The 18,995-nt window shown below is 42.8% G+C and overlaps 2 protein-coding genes across 2 annotated transcripts in view; both read right to left on the bottom strand.

The window, feature by feature from the left end:
* The window catches only part of cUnh8orf34 (chromosome Un C8orf34 homolog), a gene marked incomplete at both ends in the record, with an annotated part of 50,647 nt that extends 43,131 nt beyond the window's left edge, over positions 1 to 7,516 (bottom strand). Inside the window, 1 exon segment of the mRNA XM_079181154.1 lies at positions 7,448 to 7,516. Within this exon segment, the coding sequence (XP_079037280.1) occupies positions 7,448 to 7,516 (69 nt within the window).
* Positions 7,517 to 8,254: 738 nt separating this feature from the next.
* prex2 (phosphatidylinositol-3,4,5-trisphosphate-dependent Rac exchange factor 2) overlaps positions 8,255 to 18,995 on the bottom strand; it is an 80,513-nt gene continuing 69,772 nt past the window's right edge. Inside the window, exons 37-41 of the mRNA XM_079181284.1 lie at positions 18,050 to 18,116; positions 17,012 to 17,202; positions 13,711 to 13,813; positions 11,000 to 11,067; positions 8,255 to 9,178 (exon numbers count right to left, since the gene is read on the bottom strand). Of these exons, the coding sequence (XP_079037410.1) occupies positions 9,133 to 9,178; positions 11,000 to 11,067; positions 13,711 to 13,813; positions 17,012 to 17,202; positions 18,050 to 18,116 (475 nt within the window). The 3' untranslated portion in view covers positions 8,255 to 9,132. The remainder of the gene's footprint in view (positions 9,179 to 10,999; positions 11,068 to 13,710; positions 13,814 to 17,011; positions 17,203 to 18,049; positions 18,117 to 18,995) is intronic.

Here is an 18,995-nt window from a genome sequence, read left to right as displayed (position 1 = left end):
CCACTGGAAGAGATCCAGACCTTGAATAAGCAGGCAGACAAGAGCAGAAGAGATCATGCGGAAGAGGAGACTGTGGGAGAGGCAATGTCACCTGACCAGGCTGGCACTAGCAGATAATACTTATCAGAAGAGATGCTTTTATCCGTCCCCCCTGATACGCACAAGAAATAGATGCCCTAACTGCTCACTCGCTCAATCCTGCAGCACTGCCTCAAGTGCATTTTCATCACTACCTTCATGTTTTGCAGCAGTAGAAATAGAGCCTGTTTCATTTCTCTGGGGGTATTTTGAGCATAGGTAATGGGGGCCTGGCTCCGTATTAGTAAATGAATCAACTCATCAGTTAACACAAAGTGTATTGACCGCAAAAATAAAGCTTCATATTCTTAAATGTGGGTCTTGGATTGTCGGTCCGATTGTATAGATATCTGTGAAAAAATGTCCCTACTTCTCACTGGATTCTTTACCTCAGTAAACATTGTAAACATGAGTTTGCGGTCTTAATCGCTAGAAGTCGTCTTCAATACAGCCCAATGTTCTTTTAGTCAATGAATGGTCCCATTTAGAGTAAAATAGGCAATAAAGCAGGATATGCTTTGCAAATCCACAAACAAATGGGTGACATCGCGGTGATTACGTCCACTTCTTCAATACAGTTGGTCTAAACAAATACATTTTGCAATGCATATTTCAGTTAAGCCTCATCAATAAGGATGATTTTTCTCTCATGTTTCTGCTGCTTCTATCCTCGCTCTAATGTTCCTTGTCACTTCTGCTTCCCTTCACATCATACCAATGATCTTTGCCAAACGATACTGGAATGATGTTATTTAAATATCATCAATTCTGCCGCCTCTGTATCACCACCGTGACCTTCAGGATGTTCCAGGAGACTCTGTCGAGAGTTTGGATCATTTACCTGCCGGGTGTTCTCCACCTCCAACAGCGTCCGTAGTACATCTGATCGTTTCGTGCCTCTGCTTGATGATGTTGCCTCACATCGATGCGGCCTGAACACTCATCTCTCCAAACCTCAATAAATATCGTTATACTCTTCTATTCATTTTGTGTCTTATTAAAGTATTTTCTCACATTGTAAGGACACAATTATTATTTAAAAAATAATTAAATAATGAAAATAACCACAAGTCGCAGCCCTATACACTCAGTTACAGCTCAGCTGGTTTGTTCAGTGAATTATGAAGTACTGCATTACTTGATATAATAATAATCCTATTTTTAGGCATGACAGGGAAGACCAAGAGGAATAATTCAGACTATATTACACTATAAAGTACATTCTTAACAATTACAGCTGAAGCGGTTCATTGATTTAGGCACCACTGTAAAAGTTAACCCAATAAAACGAGGCTTTGAAGAATGGGTTCGCATCTTAAGACAATACTCACATGCCCATGTGTATATGGAAAATATTGTAATTGCCTCTGGCTGTGCAGAGATGCTCTCCTAAAGCGATTTCAACGGAGGAGATCGGGGGACAATATCCATGATTGTTGCAAAAATGGAAACTGCCCAGAGAAGCACAAAGAGGAAATTTCATAACGAAAAGATTGTCACTTTGAAAGATATACCGTTTTATTTGTCTAAGGCCTCATATTAGCTGCAACTTAAGTTTAGAAAACACAGAATGAGGACTGTGGATTTGGCGTCCCATCACTTACATTCAAACTGGGTTAGGAATGGACCGTACGCGTGTGCACAGACACTTGTGAGTGGACATGATAACTTTATTAGCACGCACCACATCCACGGTGATCTCTCTCCCTTTCTCTTTCTGTTTCCCATACACACTCCCTGCCCCCATCTTACGTATTCTTTGTCTTCCCTCTTCGCCCCTTCCTGTACCCCCCTGGGACCAACCTGGCCTGCCTTGTAGTAATTACTCTAGCTGTGCCTTAAGAGGAGCTGTATTAACCCATGCACGACCAGACGTCTGCCATATCAAGTCATCAACCTTGAGAAGCTCTGGCTCTGAATGAAAAAGTAAAACCAAAACATGCTGCGACTGCTTTGATGAAGACGGTGGCTTTTGTTTTGTCTGACACTTTCTGTGTTAACCTATCACAAACTGTTTCTCTCCTCTGAATTTGAATGGTGTTGATTTCTAAATATAAATGATACCGTCTTCCCCGGCCTCTAGAGATAACAAAAAGGAAAAGGCCTTGTTTCAATTTTCACGTGTGCGCCGTGGGAAATTGAAAATCGTTTATCCATAAATTGATTGCATTGACTTTTAGCACGCCTTCGCAGATGGCAATTTAAAATTAAAATTAGAGTCAGCATCTGTGTTCAGATGTAAATACATGCTGTAATAACCCACCAGCATACAAATAGATGATGAACTTGGCAAAAAGATTACAAATCATGTATTCAAAAGACTGCTTAGTCATGACAAAAGGTCTAAGGTGATAACCCTGCCTTCATCATACTACTGAGCTCTAGCATCATAACAAGCACCTCAAATGATCACGATATTTCTGTAATAACTGACCTAGTTTTGCAGATACTTTGCTTTGAATAGTAGAGTGAGGTGACATAATTAACATAGAAATGAAACAACAAAATGACCCAAAACTGGGATGATGAACTGATGAAATGACTTGGTTATTATGACCCGATGTTATTATGACCCAATGACAACGTGATCCTGTCAGACAGAAATGTTTCCAGGTGTGTTTGCAGATGTAATACGACCTCTGACGGATTCTTCCTCATGTATAACTGAACCTCTCTCCTTGTGTTTTTTCGGTTAATGCGTCTCAAAAGGTCAAGAATAACAACTACTTCAAAGCCAGGCAATGCCTGGTATTTGTGACACATTCCTCACATTTTCTTCCTCGTTTTCTAGAGCTGTCCAGGAATTGCAGTGATGGCGGTGCCAGTGAAATGCTCATATAAGCCATGTAATGAATCACTATGGCAGATCAAATGTTTAAAAAGATAGAAAAACATGTTACGTGCACACACAAAATGCAAAACAGTTTCACTGAAACAGGAAGACGGAGCACACGGTGTCTACAGTAGGTGAAAATGGCTCAAAACCAATCACACCAGGTCCAATAAAGTACCTCTTAAGGGAGTGAATCAATAGGACAGACAGTGTGTGTGTGTGTGTGTGTGTGTGTGTGTGTGTGTGTGTGTGTGTGTGTGTGTGTGTGTGTGTGTGTGTGTGTGTGTGTGTGTGTGTGTGTGTGTGTGTGTGTGTGTCCAAGTGCTGCCTGACTGACTGACCTCTTTACAGTACTGCAGGGCTGCACGAGACCCTGAGCACAGCAGATTAGAAACACTACACAGCTGAGCAGGTTGGAGCGGAGCCTTTCCACATGGAGGGAAGAGGAATCTATAGGGAGCAGGAAAGTCATTTCACTGAACTATAAGTAGCATCAGTAGGAACAGAGCAGCTTTACTCATTCTAATTCAAGGTATTGGCTCAACACCGAGTGCAGATTTTTGTTTCTTTTTACTTTGCCGATGTGAAATCTAATTCTCACTGTGCAGAACTGATTCGTTTATGTGAAAGTGAGTGTGAGGCTGGAACACTTCTTAAAGAAACAAATATATATATACATGAAATAGAAAAAGGCAATTCAATGGATTATTTATATTATCTATTCATGTTTTATGAGCCTCTCTGTATTTTACATTATCATTTGATCCATTTGATCTAATAAATTAAATCCAGCATATCTTTCATCAGTACTTCATTCATATCAGCAAGGAATCATAAGAACCAAGCTGAATACAACACTCACTTAATAATAGATATTAATCTCTCTAAGCAGATATCTGCATATGAATGTAGAATCGTGAGGCAACAGGACACGATTTTGGTATCGAAATCGTCCGGTTTCTGTATGTAATGCGAGTAGTATTGACCAATCACGTTTCAGTGGGCTTTGGCTGCATGCAGCTAAACAGTCCGTGTGGAGAGCAAACGAGGCATATATATGCATATGTTTGCATATATCTGCTTTTAGATATAATAATGTATTCTTGTAAAGCGCTTTGTGAATGACGTTCTATGAAAGGTGCAGTACTAAATATAAGTGTTATTGTTATATTACACTAGAACGTTGCCCTGAGGAGCTAAATTGTCATCAGACAGACAGCCGATGGGGTTCAGAGACCGGATATTATCAGACCGATATTCAAGCTCCTGAAGTCACTGAAGAAGAAAGTCAGACTTCGCCATGAACAATGACACCGATTCTTCCACACAACAGCAGTGAAATGATTCAACGTTTGACTGTTACGCCAATTAAGGTTCAACGTGGTGACATTTTTCGGTCTAGACTTACATGAGTTCTCTGCTCCTACAGAGCAATTATATCGCCTCAGATAAGATTGACAGGCCACAGCAGGGAGGAACATGACAGCAGCTTTTACACTGTCTGCTGATGAGGACCACAAATCCATTTTTACCTCCTGGCCCTGTTACGTGATACAATAGAAGTGATCCTGTTACCATGACAGATAGGCAGGTAAGGGGGACTGCCATCTGAGGCAAATATTCTTGCTCTATCTTTATACTATGTGAATCATATAGAGTGTGTAACAAAAGGACCCTGAACGTGTGGCCTTCAACATGCTTTGATGCCTTTACCAACTATAACTCTTAAAAACGCGAAAGGTCCCGCTGCGCCGCAACTGTTAAGTGATTGAAAAAGACTAGCTGTTTGAAAAGAATGTCAATTTATCAAAATGGGCAAGTGGCCTGACAATAATCCGGAGTGCAATTACTTCAATTATTATGAAAGGCCGCTTCACTTCTTTTGGAGAATATTCCATGTCGACTCAGCTTGCTATCTCTGCAAAAGCAACCATTTCATTAGCGAGGGGAAGGTGGGGGGCGAAAAATCAATTTGATGGCAAATCATAAGCTGTGTCTCATCAGAGTGAGTAAATGAACCCCCGCTCGCAGTTACACGGGGCGTTTATTGCTGCAGCTGTGTGTCGGGTGTGAGGAAGAAGTGATGGGGCTTTGCAGATGAGCGTTGAAGTGAAGGGGAAGAAGAGTTTGGGTTAAGACCCCGACGAAGCCAGTGATAGGTGGTGTTCACACACCAGGATGGAAGAAGCCCAGGGTATAGATTAGAGAGGGAACACTTCGACATGCATCGCATTATCTCGCATGATACTTGTACACTTATATGTTTCTAAAGGCTCCACAACAAATGAAATGTACATAGTATAGTTATTGTACAAAAAAGTAAGATGGCCTTTAAAATGAATAACACAGTGAGAGATGACTGCTCACATGGAAACCAACCAGATCAGTGGGAGACAATCCATTTCGTCTTTCTGTGGAAAGTATGTCATTTACTGTAATATATGCAGTCCAATTACAGTTTTGGTTCCGTTACAGCCCAAAATCTGTAAATTGACCATCACATTGTCACAACGTTGCTGCGTTTCGTATGTATTGCGCTTTGTAACTGCTGGTAATGGCAAAAATACTTCTATTTCTACACGGTGCTGTTGAATTTGGAAATAGTTTTGTGTCATTTTAACAGACACCATTTCCCTTTAAGTGTCATGTTTGAATGGTAATCAAACTCTCAGCCAGCTCCCTTCTGGTTTAAGCAGCGTAGCAAAGCAGCTGTATTATTACGCCTGCTGCGCCAGTTCACTGCATCTGATCAAAATGACAATTACAAGGAGTATTCCAGCTTCTCTTCCTGGACTCTTCTTATGAAAAAGCTTATTTCTCCACAACTGAATGGGCTTTTTTTTTTTTTTGGGACAACAATAAAATGGTCAAAGCTTTTCAAGCGCAACACCATGGTAGCGGCTACATCCTTTTCTCATGAATAGAGTGGCAGAACAAGGAAGGGTTTTCAAATATTCTCCTCTTACTCTACCGCTTTCTCACTCCCTTTCAAAAAAACTGTCAGTGTTCCTTAAAATCTACACGACACACTGCAGCCCCACAATACACCATTCACTGTCTAAATAATGTGAACAGCTCAGCAATTATCTGTGTCCGGGGTGGTCTGAATATAACCCGTGCTTGGTATCTTAAGGAGGCACTTCAGGATGCAACACACAGAGAAACAAAAGAGGTTTCCGACCACAAGCATCACCGTTAACTTACAAAAAGCACTTTGCATTAATCAATGTCCAATTGTCACACAAAGGAGACACTGTCTAATTGTCCAGGAAGCCCCCCCAAAAAAGAGAGAGAAAAACACAAACTGAGGCAGAGAACAGGGGGGGAGACAGGTGAGAGAGAGAGGGAGGAAAAACAAACAGAGAGAGAGAGAGAGAGCACACAGAGGACTATTGTGCAGTTGAGCCTCACTGACGGCTGTGGCCTCACAAAAGCATCTCCTGTCTTCATCGCTGGTTAAACGCATGTCAGGCATGGATCTCTGTCCATGGTGCTGAAACAAGCCTCACTACTGCTCTTACATCTGTTTTGTGTGTGTGTGTGTGTGTGTGTGCGTGTGTGTGTGTGTGTGTGTGTGTGTGTGTGTGTGTGTGTGTGTGTGTGTGTGTGTGTGTGTGTGTGTGTTGCTCATACGTATCCAGGCGAAGCACAGAAGTGAAACGTCAGCACTTTTGCAGAACACATCATGTGCATGTGATTACTGCTTTGCCATGACCACAGTGCAGGTATAGAGTATAGCTTGCACTTCACTGGGATTAACACAGCAGCCGTGTCAGTGTTGTTCAGTGAGCCTCACACAGATCTGCTGCATCTCGCGACAAAAAGCCAGCTCAGATGGATCTTCCGTCTGTCTTTTCATCGTTCTACTCTGATTACGCGTCACACCTGTGCGGTCCTGCTTTACGCAGGAAATCCAATAGCAAACAAGAGGGTGAAGTCATGCTCTCCCCCGGGGCTGCCGAGACGCCTCACCGAGAATATCCCCGGGATGAGCACACACAGATCCCCTGACTGACAAGCAGACAGAGAGGCAGGTAGTTAGTTTGGCTGCAGTCACTGTAGCAGAACGCACAGTAAAGCCAACCCTGCTGTGCAATCTGAATCACAACTGGCTTCTCCCGGTGTCCCTAACTTTAACGCACTGGAACGATGTCGAGTCAGGCAGTGACTAGGTACAGCAGCATTTTTTTTTTAATGCAAATCACCTGATGGAGAGGCTGAGCATGGAAATGTGAGGGCAACAATGGAGCGCAGTGGGACGTTTCAAGCAAGACAGTCAGACACCAAAGTGCTCAAAAAAAATAACTAAATAAATGTTTTTACCAGCAGGTTGTTTTAACATCTACAAAACGAGGTGTAGTGAGTGATAATCCACTTCATTATAGCCTGTCCCCAGTTAGCTCCGGTGTGACAGCTCACATTGCAGATGTGGGCTCACCATTAACACACAACCAACAGCGGGATGAAATGAAATGGTCCTTTAAAATTGGCAGCCGACAACTTGCAGAGTTCTCGGTTACATTTCTGTGCACTCACCTCGAACAAGGGTCCGATTTTATTCTTCTCCAGATACGACTGAATTCTTGACTGTTGCGGAGACGCCATGGAGAAACTGTAGTGCCTCGCAAAGGAGCTTTCTAGCAGGATGAAATCATGAGGTGAAGCCGGTCAGTAGTCGGTCGTCCTTTTAAAGGATGCGTCTCGGGCGACTAAAATGTGCCCCCACCCACCCCCCCAAAAAAAAAAGATGTCACCAAGTGAGGCTGTTATAAGTTCAGACGGTTCGCGTCAAGTGCGGAGCAGGCTGCTCTGAGCCCGGCTCATTGTGGAGACTCAGCCCGGGACCATCGGCAGATTGTCGCCTCACTGACTCTCTGGCGGCGTCGGCGTCCCCGTGGAAGCCAATGGCACAGCAGCTCTGTGACAGAGATTACAAATCTTCCGCCCACTGGCTGCCAGCAGCGTTACCGATGCCACTCCCATTTATATTCAGCTATATATATATATATACACACCAGTATACGGTTTGTGCTGCAACTCCACTGTGTTCATCGCGAGAATGAGGCTTCTAATCCATCTACCTGAACGCTAACTAACAAAGTTGAAGTTTCTTTTTTTTTTAAATCTGTAACTCATTTTACTGCCAATTAAGCACCAAAACCGTTACTGTCATTTAAGTAGGATACTAGTATAAATACATTACATTTCAACAACTGGCTGGTGGCTGTTACATCTCCATCCATTGTGATCAGTTTTAATATACTCTTTACATACTGTATGCTGACAGCCTTTTCGTAGTGACATCTGCAGCAAAAATCAACCATAGGAAACACTCCTGGAGTTTATTGATGCTGTTTATTACCACTTGTTTGTTTGCATAGTAGAGCTAGACATCCATCTACAATGATTCATCCAATAATAAGTAACACAGAGGGACACTTTAATCCTGAGTACTGTCAATATAAAATAACAGAATATATTTCATAGCTCTACTTCCACAAACCTACTGTATGTTAATACTGACAAACCGATGAAAATCTTCTCACGCATGCATGTAACAGTCGTAGAAGTCCAAACACAATGGGAATCAACGGCATGGCTCTTTTCGCACATTCACACACCACATATGTATATTTACAAGCGAATAAACATGTTGAGGAAGGTAACAAAACACACATTCATATGGTTATCCAATACTGAGATAATTGATAAAGCATAGAAGTCAGATCTGAAGAGAAGTGGGCAATTATTGGCTAATTTGACCACAAAACAAAGCCAAAAATCATTTTAATCATTATCATTTTGCTTACTTCATATGCAAATAAAAATAAGATCATGAAATGAAAATGTCCCTCATGAAAGCAAACATAATTTTCAGCCCATAATCAGACAGTAACCTGATGGGATCATTCCATTTCATTGGGCGATGTTAATGGCATTCTCATGTATAAATCTTTTGTTTTCTCACTCCGAGTCCTTGTCTTGTCAGATGCATTATATGAAGGAATAAAAACAGAAAATATGTATAAAGTACAACAATGGAAAATATAAAGTATTAAAAATACTATTTACGGTTTTTAAAGTCTATTTACACTTTAGGCAGCTACTCTGGACATATAAAAATGGACCCAATAACTATCTTTTAGAAAGGTTGATCCTTCATGGGTGGAGGGAGGGACGCAAAGCTCCTCAAGACTTCGGCGTCCCCTGGAGGCAATGCATTATGGGTCACCATCCGGGGGTGGAGGCTGGCACAGCTTGTACAACCTGATCAGAGAAAATAGCATTTAATCACATTCTAGTATATAGTGCGCGAACACAAAGCAGTGTCACTTCGCCAGGCAACAGGTCTTTGTTTGGTGCAAGGAACCAGAATTGTAAAATAATTGTCCTTAGTATTACACACAAACAACATTAACAATGTGCAAACAGTAAAATAAAAAAAATATTTTACCTTCACAGGTGTTGTTGCTACAATTAAACTGTATGTACTATAGCTTGATAACATTTATTTATTAGTATTTAAAACAAATGACTTCAAAAATGTCGAGTAGCCATATGCTTGGTATTTTAAATGCCACATGAATGATGCGTTAGTTGGTTGTTTGCATTTGTAAGAGAATAGGACACACTGCATATTGGTTTACTGCATTCCTTTTTACTATTACCAATATATATAGTCCATAAAAAAATTATACCAATGCACTTCACAGTCAAGTATTATATGATCTGTTCTGCTGCCTTAATGATCATGTTTTCATGTTTTATCCATAATTGATCAATGTTTTTTTTAAATCTCAGCACAGCTGTCTTCTGTAGTTTGAATAATCGATCCAACCACTCACATATTTTAGTCGGGATGAGAAATGGCCGCAGGGTAAACTCTCACTAAACTGGTTCCTTTCATCCACAGAACAGTGAACGAGCAGCCAACACACAAAACACACTTCCATATTCTGCAGCAGTCACTCACACTGCAACAATTCTGACATAATCCTACTGAGAGTGCAGCAATGTGGCTCTCCAACCACAATGTCTCAACACTAATCATCCCGCTACTTAATTGTATTTGTCAATTTCACTAAAAGGTTCAAAAGGGCTGCCTGTCACACAAAAGCCTATACGTCACAGCCAAATGGCTGAGGCAGTCCTTGTCCTCATCTTGGGGCTACTGAGTGCAGGGAGCTCCCTTCTAATAAAAACCATCTGGCCCCAGTCCTGCACAAAAAGCACATACACAGGCCAGCACTACTGTACAAATACATGCCTTTCTGAAAAGCTGAATTACACTAACTATAGGGAGATGGACATTATAGGAGAAAGTATTGTAGTTTTCTATGTTTTGGAATATCTATACATAACTGCTGACCATTTGCAAAAGTATACCATACCTTTTTAGATTGATTTCAAACCTTTCTGGGAACACTTAGACCACTTTTCATTTCATTTCTCATTTTTTATTTGTATGCTTTCCCACATGGTAAGTAATTGAGAGAAGAGGCTGCTTTTAAAAGTCCTTGATGATGCACTCAAGTAAGCTCTAACATGCAGGGTTTTTTTAACTTGGAAAGACACACAATAAAAGAATATAGGACCGTTCTATTTGTCGTTCTCGCTGCTTGTTTCCCTACGCCAGCAGTAATGTAACGCTCGCTTAGCGAATGACAAACTGAACTGAGCGCTGACTACAACCGAGCGCATCTTCTTATGTCGGAAGGAGGAGAGCTAGTTAGCGGTTAGCAGCCGGTGGGCAGCAGAGTCCTGCGGTGGGTTTGGCTAACAGAGCTAACAGCTAACAGAGCAGGATTGATTGTCTCTGGTCAGGGGAAGCGTTACACAGTGAACCGCAGTTTAACTGCACCAAGCTGCTGCAGATGGCTGCATACAGTAAAGTTAAAGTATACATGAAAGGTGTCTGATACCTTGCGGGCTACATGGAGGGAAATTGTGGTTTGTATTCATTAAATCAAACATTAGTAGTTGTTGTTGCAGACATACCTGGCAAAGATCTGCACTCTACTGAGTGCACTTTTCTAGTTTACTATGCTGATGTTGCCCTGCATAAACAGGACGTGGCTGCAGTTTTACCTTGGGACTGAGGACGGCGTGCGATCCCTCACTCCCAGATTCTTGGCAGAATTCTGAACTCTCGCCCCCTAAAAGACAAACACACATCAAAAATGGATGACATCATGGATCAGGTTGAAATGCAAAAGCCATAAATAGGGGCGAAGAAAAACACCATAGAGAGACGACACAAGAAGTCGGATGATGAGCTACGAGTGGACGCCATCACGTCTCTTATGATGATTTTAGTTGAGTGACAAGAATTTGCCTCAAGTAAGATTGCTTCCTGTAAGTCCATGAATGACTGTAAGTCCTGTGAGAGAAAAATAAATCATTTCTAGTCCAACAGCTCCTATAAATATTGAGGGTTGTAAAGTAGATCTCATACAATGCATGTTGAGACCCTAATAGTTAAACTGCAGTGGCTATGTGCCGTTCATCTTTAGCATCTGTACTCGTTCACCTCTGTTAGCTATGGACAACATGCAGAATAGTCTTTGTAAGGAAATAAAAGTAAGTAGTAAGGGATTTGGAAGATGAATGGTTCTTGTATGTGAGTGTGTGTGTATGCCAGAGTTTCATTATACCCAGTCAGGATGTATGTCTGCTCTTTGCTAATGCTCCTGTAGTCTGCTGGCTGTGCGCAGAGTCGGCAGATACTAAAACATAGAAGCAACTCAGCCTCTCAATTTAAGGACACAAACACCTGCACTCCCAAATGCAGCCGCTCTCCCTCTGTGACGCACGCACACGAGCAACAACACACAATCAAATCATTATCCGAAGATGTCATCAGCGTCTACGCTTTGAGCAGAGAGGCCAAAAGTGCATTAGCTGACCTCTCGGTTACAACTCTGCCGTTTTTCCATCTTACTGTCTGCCCAGAGTTACGTCGAGATAGCGGGATAGCATCTGCAATTACTGGATGCCTATCCCAGCCATCCATTCAGATGCCTCCAGACAGAGATGCCCCCTAATGTCCCTAAAGGACACGGTGCCCAGAGTAGATCTGATGAGTTAGAGACTAAACTTTTTCTTTAAAGTTATTTCAACAAGTGGAACTTGATTTAAATACCTAAGATCTCAGAAACTGAAAAAAAAAGATCTCATGCTGCATGTATTTTGTATAATCTTCTTCATTTTTCATTTCTGCATTACATAATAACTCAAACCTGGTGTCTGACTCTTGTATAAATGATGTCTCTGCACCTCAAAGTTAACTAAATATTCAGCTGAGGCCTTAATGTTTCAAACATCAATGAGAAAATGAAATAAACATCACCAGGGAGAATATTTTGAATCTTTTCCTCATTTGATCTGTCTCGATCAGCCATACGAAGTTGTCGCTAGATTTCTAAGTTGATACAGTACATTTCCTGTCATTTATAAAAACAGTTACTTGTTCCTTCCATGTTCTGAAACAGGAAGACAAAAGGTCCACAAGGATAACACCATGAGTTATCTTCATAAGTTAGTTTAGATAGTTATTCTACTCTTCCTATACAGACCAATGTGAAAACTGCAGTGCAGATGTTTGCAAATCAAGCTGTGATTGGACCCATTTTACCCAAATCACTCATGCAACCTCATTCTGGAGGATGTCGTCTGGGCTTGATGGGTGGTACCTGCTGGGACTGGATGCTGTGCAGATAACCTTTTTGTCAGTGAGTATGACTATTCAGCGACGAAGAAGAGGCGTCATCCAAACCTTGTGTGATACATTCATATTCATCAGATTCATCAGCTGATGTCTGAGAGCAAGGACACACACACACACACACACACACACACACACACACACACACACACACACACACACACACACAGTTGGGCAGTGCGGTGCAGAATCCCCTCTGCTCTCTCTATGTGGACTGAACCATCTGTTCTTAGTGGTGTTTATGTTAATGATGATGAAAGAAAACATAAAATGTCTAATGACAATCAGACGTATAACAATGACACGATTAAAGCAAAAAGTTCAGTTCTACCAGAAAGCAAACAAGACACATTGACCAAAATGGCAAATGTCCATACCTGCACCTTTTTTCATAGTCCACTACAAACATCTCAAAACACACCCTCGACAAGATGGATTTTTTTTTTTGTTTTCAGCCACATACAGTAGTACTCAAGGTCACACAATGCACAGCGTTGCATCCTCCTGGCTGGCAGCCCAGTTCTCTGAGTGCAGAAATGAAATGCCTCTCCTCTCAAGAGATATCAGGCTCTGGACTAACTTCTTCTCTCGCTGCAAACAGCAATACAACCACCGCTAACAAACCTTCGAATGACTGCCAAGATCTGGTCATGGCTGGAGCCTTTTTGTGTGGTGAAAATGTTTACTGCCTGAGAAAGTAATGGGAATTTTTTTCCCTTGACCCCATATAGACATGCTGACAAACAAACATGCTCCAGACTCCCAACCAATCTGTTCAGTTTCTCATTACTCTTTTTTTTTTACTGCCTCATTTGGTCAGAGGGAAATCAAACTGTGAAAGCAGAGCTGCTCCTCTATGCCGTTGGCAGCCACGTTTGACTCAATGAAGCATACAGTTCTATCTAATGATTCTGGAACGCAGAGATTGAAACACAAATTCACTCCCAAGTCAGAAAAATGTCACCGCGGGGACTGTAGCGGCAAAAAGACTGCAGCAGTGATAACTGAAGGCTGAGTAGGAATAAAGACGGAGGCGATGTACACATGTAGTGCTGTGCATGTGTGGGAAACATACCTGTTTCCTCATGACATCAGTGGCCTGCATGATGCAGCGAGGAGGCAGGCCGTGGTTTCGGGCCAGCAGGATGGCCTGCTCCAGTGTCACACTCAGGGTGCAGCTGTTGGACGGAGAGAAAAAACACGAGGTCTCTGTCTGAATATTGATCAGATTCTGCGGATTATTAGTCGGTTAAGTCAGTTTTGTTCCGCCAGAAACATTATTTATCTTCCTATTTCTTACATGCTGAACAATCAAAGCATACAGTGTGTGGCTTGACACAGTATAATCATCTATAGTGACAATAACACACCTCCTCTCGCTCAACAGCAGAACGTGCTCTCATGGCAATGAAAGTAGTATTTGCAACAGATGGGAGAATGAAAGCAGGACTGAAACAAACATCAACAGAAAACAAAAGCGTGCCAAAATCAAACTCTGGGCTTCTTCCAGATATGAATCTCTGACAGAATTCAGTTTGACTATATCAACTCTGGCTGTGCGCATCTTGCTCCTTCTTGGCACCTCGTCATTGCCTTCACATTCCTCCTGCTCCACCTTGGCTCGTCTCCCCGCTTATTAAATTTCATTTGCCACTGAAGTGTCACTCACAGCGAGCAAGCACGTAACATCAGGAGGGTAACAAACCTTTCTGATCTTTGCTTTAGACCGAGCAGAAAGAGAGGATGATAAAAAAAACATGTGGGGGACTTTCAGCACTCGGGGAGATTCGGGATTTGATACTTCCCAATCCAGCCGGGAGGAAAAAAAAAGGGTCCAAGTACGAGTCAGCGCCTCTCCGGTGGAAGAGGCGATATACTGTCGCCACCATGAGGGTGTGATGTGCGTAAAATTAGTGTTGACGTGATTCTGTGATTCATTAGTTACAGCAAACTCTGTCTCACCTTCACACACACACACACACACACACACAGGCAGAAGGCAGGATGTGGATAAATCCTTAGAGAGCCTGTGACAGGTGTCAAGGCTGCAGTTGACCTTTCTCTGATAACAAGCTGCACTAGTGTATCGATCCGGGGGCCGCTTCAATGCAAATTGAACTCTCTAAAGTTTCAACGCTGCCAGGCTCGGCTTCATTGAGTAACATCGCCATGGGGCTGCTAAGAAATATGTGCTGTCTTTGTGGCAGGATTTCCCACCAACTGAGAAAAGCTTCTTTTTTTTTTAAGAGCAATGATGAGGAACTTATTGCTGCCAGAAGATATTACTTTGAGTCAATCAGATCAAGATCTAAAAGTTCCAGTTACATTAACTTTATGACAGCGTAACATGGTGTGATAAAAGAAATGAACTCAACAATCGTCTCCAATATGTGCCAAAAGATATCCAAGTGAAGAATTGCAAAAGACTGTCCTATGCAGGCCACCCCAGAAGATTTTAAGCACCCATTTTGAGCTTCCGACACCAATAAAGGAATTCACCCACAGAGGATCTTTAAATATCTCTTCAGCTGGAGCAGGATGAAGGAACTGCACAAAATCTGTGTGTGTGTGTGTGTGTGACAGACAGGCTGCACGGCTTCCCTTTTCATTAGGGCTGGTGAGATAGTATGAGGTGATTCATACCCATCTGTTTTATGTTGTTCCAGCCCATATCCCATTTACACTCTGTGCTCCATCCAGAGCTAAGTCCATTCTGATAAATGAGATGAAGCAAGAGAGCGACAAACACGAAAGAAAGCCAAAGAATGGCAGAGAGGACGCAGGAAAGAGGAGGCGAGACGTGTATACATTACAAATATTGAAATCTGAGAAATAACTACTTGCACGCTGTGAAATGTGACTCTAATGAATGGAAAGCAAGCAAGTGCCGAGGAATGTGGATTAGGCTTTCTGCTTGTGATACCGTCTCTCCCTCTGATATCGTCTTTTGTTCTGCTGTCAGACAGTGAACTCTCTAATGGGTTTTTGCAGGGGTGATGGACAAAAAAAAAAGTCTGGAGAAGAAAGCAGCGCTGCATTTCGCAAAATGCTGATGCCCCCCAAAATATCACGCTTTCACCGTTATTAAAACTCATCCATCAAGTCAACTAATCCAATCAATAGGGGCCTGAGAAGGCTGCCACACTGATAATGCAATATTCACATTACTGATCTACTGGCTTGGTTTCATAGGTTTTCCAATTATAGCAGATTTAGTTTGTGTGCTCACCATTCACATGAATAATAATGCATCGATTCCTTTTGAATATCCCAATGTTTCAAATTACACAGAGAAATCTGTGAAATTGGTTCATTCATATATGATCTGTATTCTGCCAAAAATAAGGCGGTTGCACAGAAAAACTTCGAATGCCAAAGTTGATGACATTGATTTTGTGGATACTTGCATGAGGCAAAACCTCGATAACTCACATTCCTGTGAGTCCAGTACACCCATCAGCCTGCAGCTTTGGAGGGTAAAACGGTGTTTAAAGAGAAAGCCAGTTCACAAATAATCCCAAATATGGCAGTCCCTGTCACCTGCTGTGACACGGTACACTTAGCCTGCCTGTCTGGGTGAGTTATGGCAAGTCTGTATAATTGCAAAGACACAGACACAGGCAGTGGGTTAATAAAGTAGTAGCAGTCATTGCACAGACAGGAACCTTCTATTAGAGCTCAGGCGACCAGGCGGCTCCATCCACAGCACTTTATCAAGCCATCGCTTACATCCGGCGAACGCATGAAAGCGCACGTGTGTGAGGCCGCGCATGTGACCGAGACGAAAAGATATGGAAACTGTCGCGGGGTAAAGAAAGAGGGCGTCACAGAAAAGGGTGGGCGGGCGGAGGGAAAGAGTAGGTAAGAGATGAAAGCCGGGGATCAGTGGTGACAAACGGTCAGGATATTTCTGTTCTCGTGCACTGATAAATGGTGCCCTCAGCTGCAGGTGAATTAGGCTGCCATATATAGAACTCAAATCAGAATGGAAGTAATTGACCCGTCTCCTTCCTGTGTAACGTGCTATGCCTGCTTGAAAGTCCCTCATCTGGCCTCAGAAACAATGGGCCCTATTAACTAGAATATGCTGCTGGTAATTAATGCAGAGAAATGTGTATTTATAGAAAATCCCAATGGTGAGGAGAGCAGGGTTCTCATGAAATTGAGAGGATAAAACAAGGTGCAGAGAACCAGGGAGAAACTGTGGTAGAGATGTTTTAAAGGTGAGAAGAGTGTAAGAGAGATGAAAGAGAATGGAAAGCTGCAAGAGAGCCGTCAAAGGCAAGAAAACGATAAGCAGGAACCTATAATTTGACTGGAGGTGGTTCATATACGGCGCTGGAAGAAATGCACAGCATGTGTGCCCACACACTCACCGGTGAACACCGCTGTTGCACATGACGATGTGTGTGGCTCCCAGGCGTGAGCAGAGCTCAGAGGCCACCGAGAGCAGCCCCACTCCAGAAGCCCCGCAGGCGGTGTACTGACAGGCAGCAGTGCGGCGACAACTGATAAAACTCTCCATCAGACGGTACAGCTCCTCCAAAGCATTAAGGGGGCGCATCAGCTGGGCAGACACAGAGGGAGAGAGGGGTTAGTGCAGGATCCGACTGTGAAGCTGTATAATGAGCAGAATGCAGCAAAAATGCGGCTGATTGTGAGGTGTGTCAAGTAGACGCGGGTTGTGCTATAAATGCAGATTTACAATAAAAACAGAGCTGCCCACCGGGAAAACACGCTCACATCAGCTTCCTCGTGGTAACTACAGAAGATATTAGCTGATATGAGTTATGAGAATATTTTATGGGTTAACATTACAATTATGCGGTTCAAGTTTCTTTCATTACCACGCGGCAATACATAACACACAACTCCACATACAATTACAATTGGGCCAACTGTTGTGTAGTTCACAACTGCACCGCCTTGGGGAAAGAAGCTCAGGTTAAAGCGCTCTGCCCTGCCTCCAAGTGAGGGGAGACGCTGAAAAAGATGGTGAGCCGGGTGGAGACGGTCGCCCGTGATCTTGACTGGACGTGAGATGGTGAGTTGTGTGCATATTGAGACCAGAATGGGGAGTTTGTAGCCTACCATCTTTGACGCTCGGGTGATAATTCTGTTCATTTTCTTAGTTAAGTGCAGGGATGTGTTTCCATACTAGACCGTCATTGATAATGACAGGATGCTATGGATTATGGCTGTGGGAAATTGGATCCGCTTTTGAGTCTGTGCATTTGATGGGCCATTCAGGTCTGTTGGGGTGTGCCAAGGAATCTGCTGCAGCTCTCCTTTGCTTGATTTTACATTTCATTCGACTTTCCACACTGCAGCATTCAGATCTACTCATAGTCCTTCAGTTATTCCCCTGATGTCATGAATGCAGCATGAGGTTGTGTGTGTGGGGTTGTTCTTACCTTGTCTACGAGGGCAGCTTTGGGTGCTGAGCTAGGCGGCATGTTGGACTGATCCAGGTAGAAAGCCCTGGGGGAAAATACAACAGTTCCCAACAGTGAGTGATTCTAACTGGATATTTGAAATGCAGTGGGATGTAGAAAACGAAGTGCATTAAGTAACATACTGCAGCAGACTAACGATCACTGTCAAGTTTTGTTATTTAGTAGCTCCGTTGCTTGAAAAAACACACTGTGGCCTTCTTTTCTCTGCACCATTAGGTCATCGGGAGCACTGGCCGGGAAAAGTAGGCCACCTGCTCATTATGGAGCTCCATCATCTGACTATCAATCATGAGAGTAACTTGGACACAGCTCAGCAGAAACACCAAATAAGCATCTCTTGTCCTGGGCATCACTCCAAATGCCATTGCCTCATTCATTCATGGAGTACAGTGGAGTTTGGTGCTATTTTCCTCTTTCGTCCACCGGAGGCAGCACCGGACTTGGTGTCATTATGCAGACAGAGGAGACGCATGCCGCAATGAGTCCATCTGAGGTGGAGTGCTGCTGGTGCAAACTCAGCAGTCTGTGACTCCATCAAATCTAAGTAATCCAGCAGGGGGCTAAAAATAGCGACACTACACCGCATTAAACCCCTTGTAATAAAATCACATACTCCATTACTTCTTTGCCAGAAGCACTAATAAGGTACAACACACAGTCACCGATAGAGTACACATTTCTGAAATCGCAAATAGGAATAAAAAACAGTTTTAAGCGATGCAGCAACTGCAGACTTTGAGGGAGGGAGATTATTTACAAGAATCAGCCAAGCGGGGCTCATTCATCTGCTATTTAGTGATTAAAATCAGTCCAAGGAGGCATTCATTAGGACTGTGGTATTTCTGCCTGACATATTATTAATGAAACTAATTAATCTGAGCAGAGTTAAACACATCCCTCATTC

This window comes from Pholis gunnellus, assembly GCF_910591455.1.
Source record: "Pholis gunnellus genome assembly, chromosome: 20".
In the NCBI taxonomy this organism is placed as follows: Eukaryota; Metazoa; Chordata; class Actinopteri; order Perciformes; family Pholidae; genus Pholis; species Pholis gunnellus.
The sequence above is the reverse complement of the archived record's forward strand: the minus strand, read 5'-3'. Positions and strand labels throughout refer to the sequence as shown.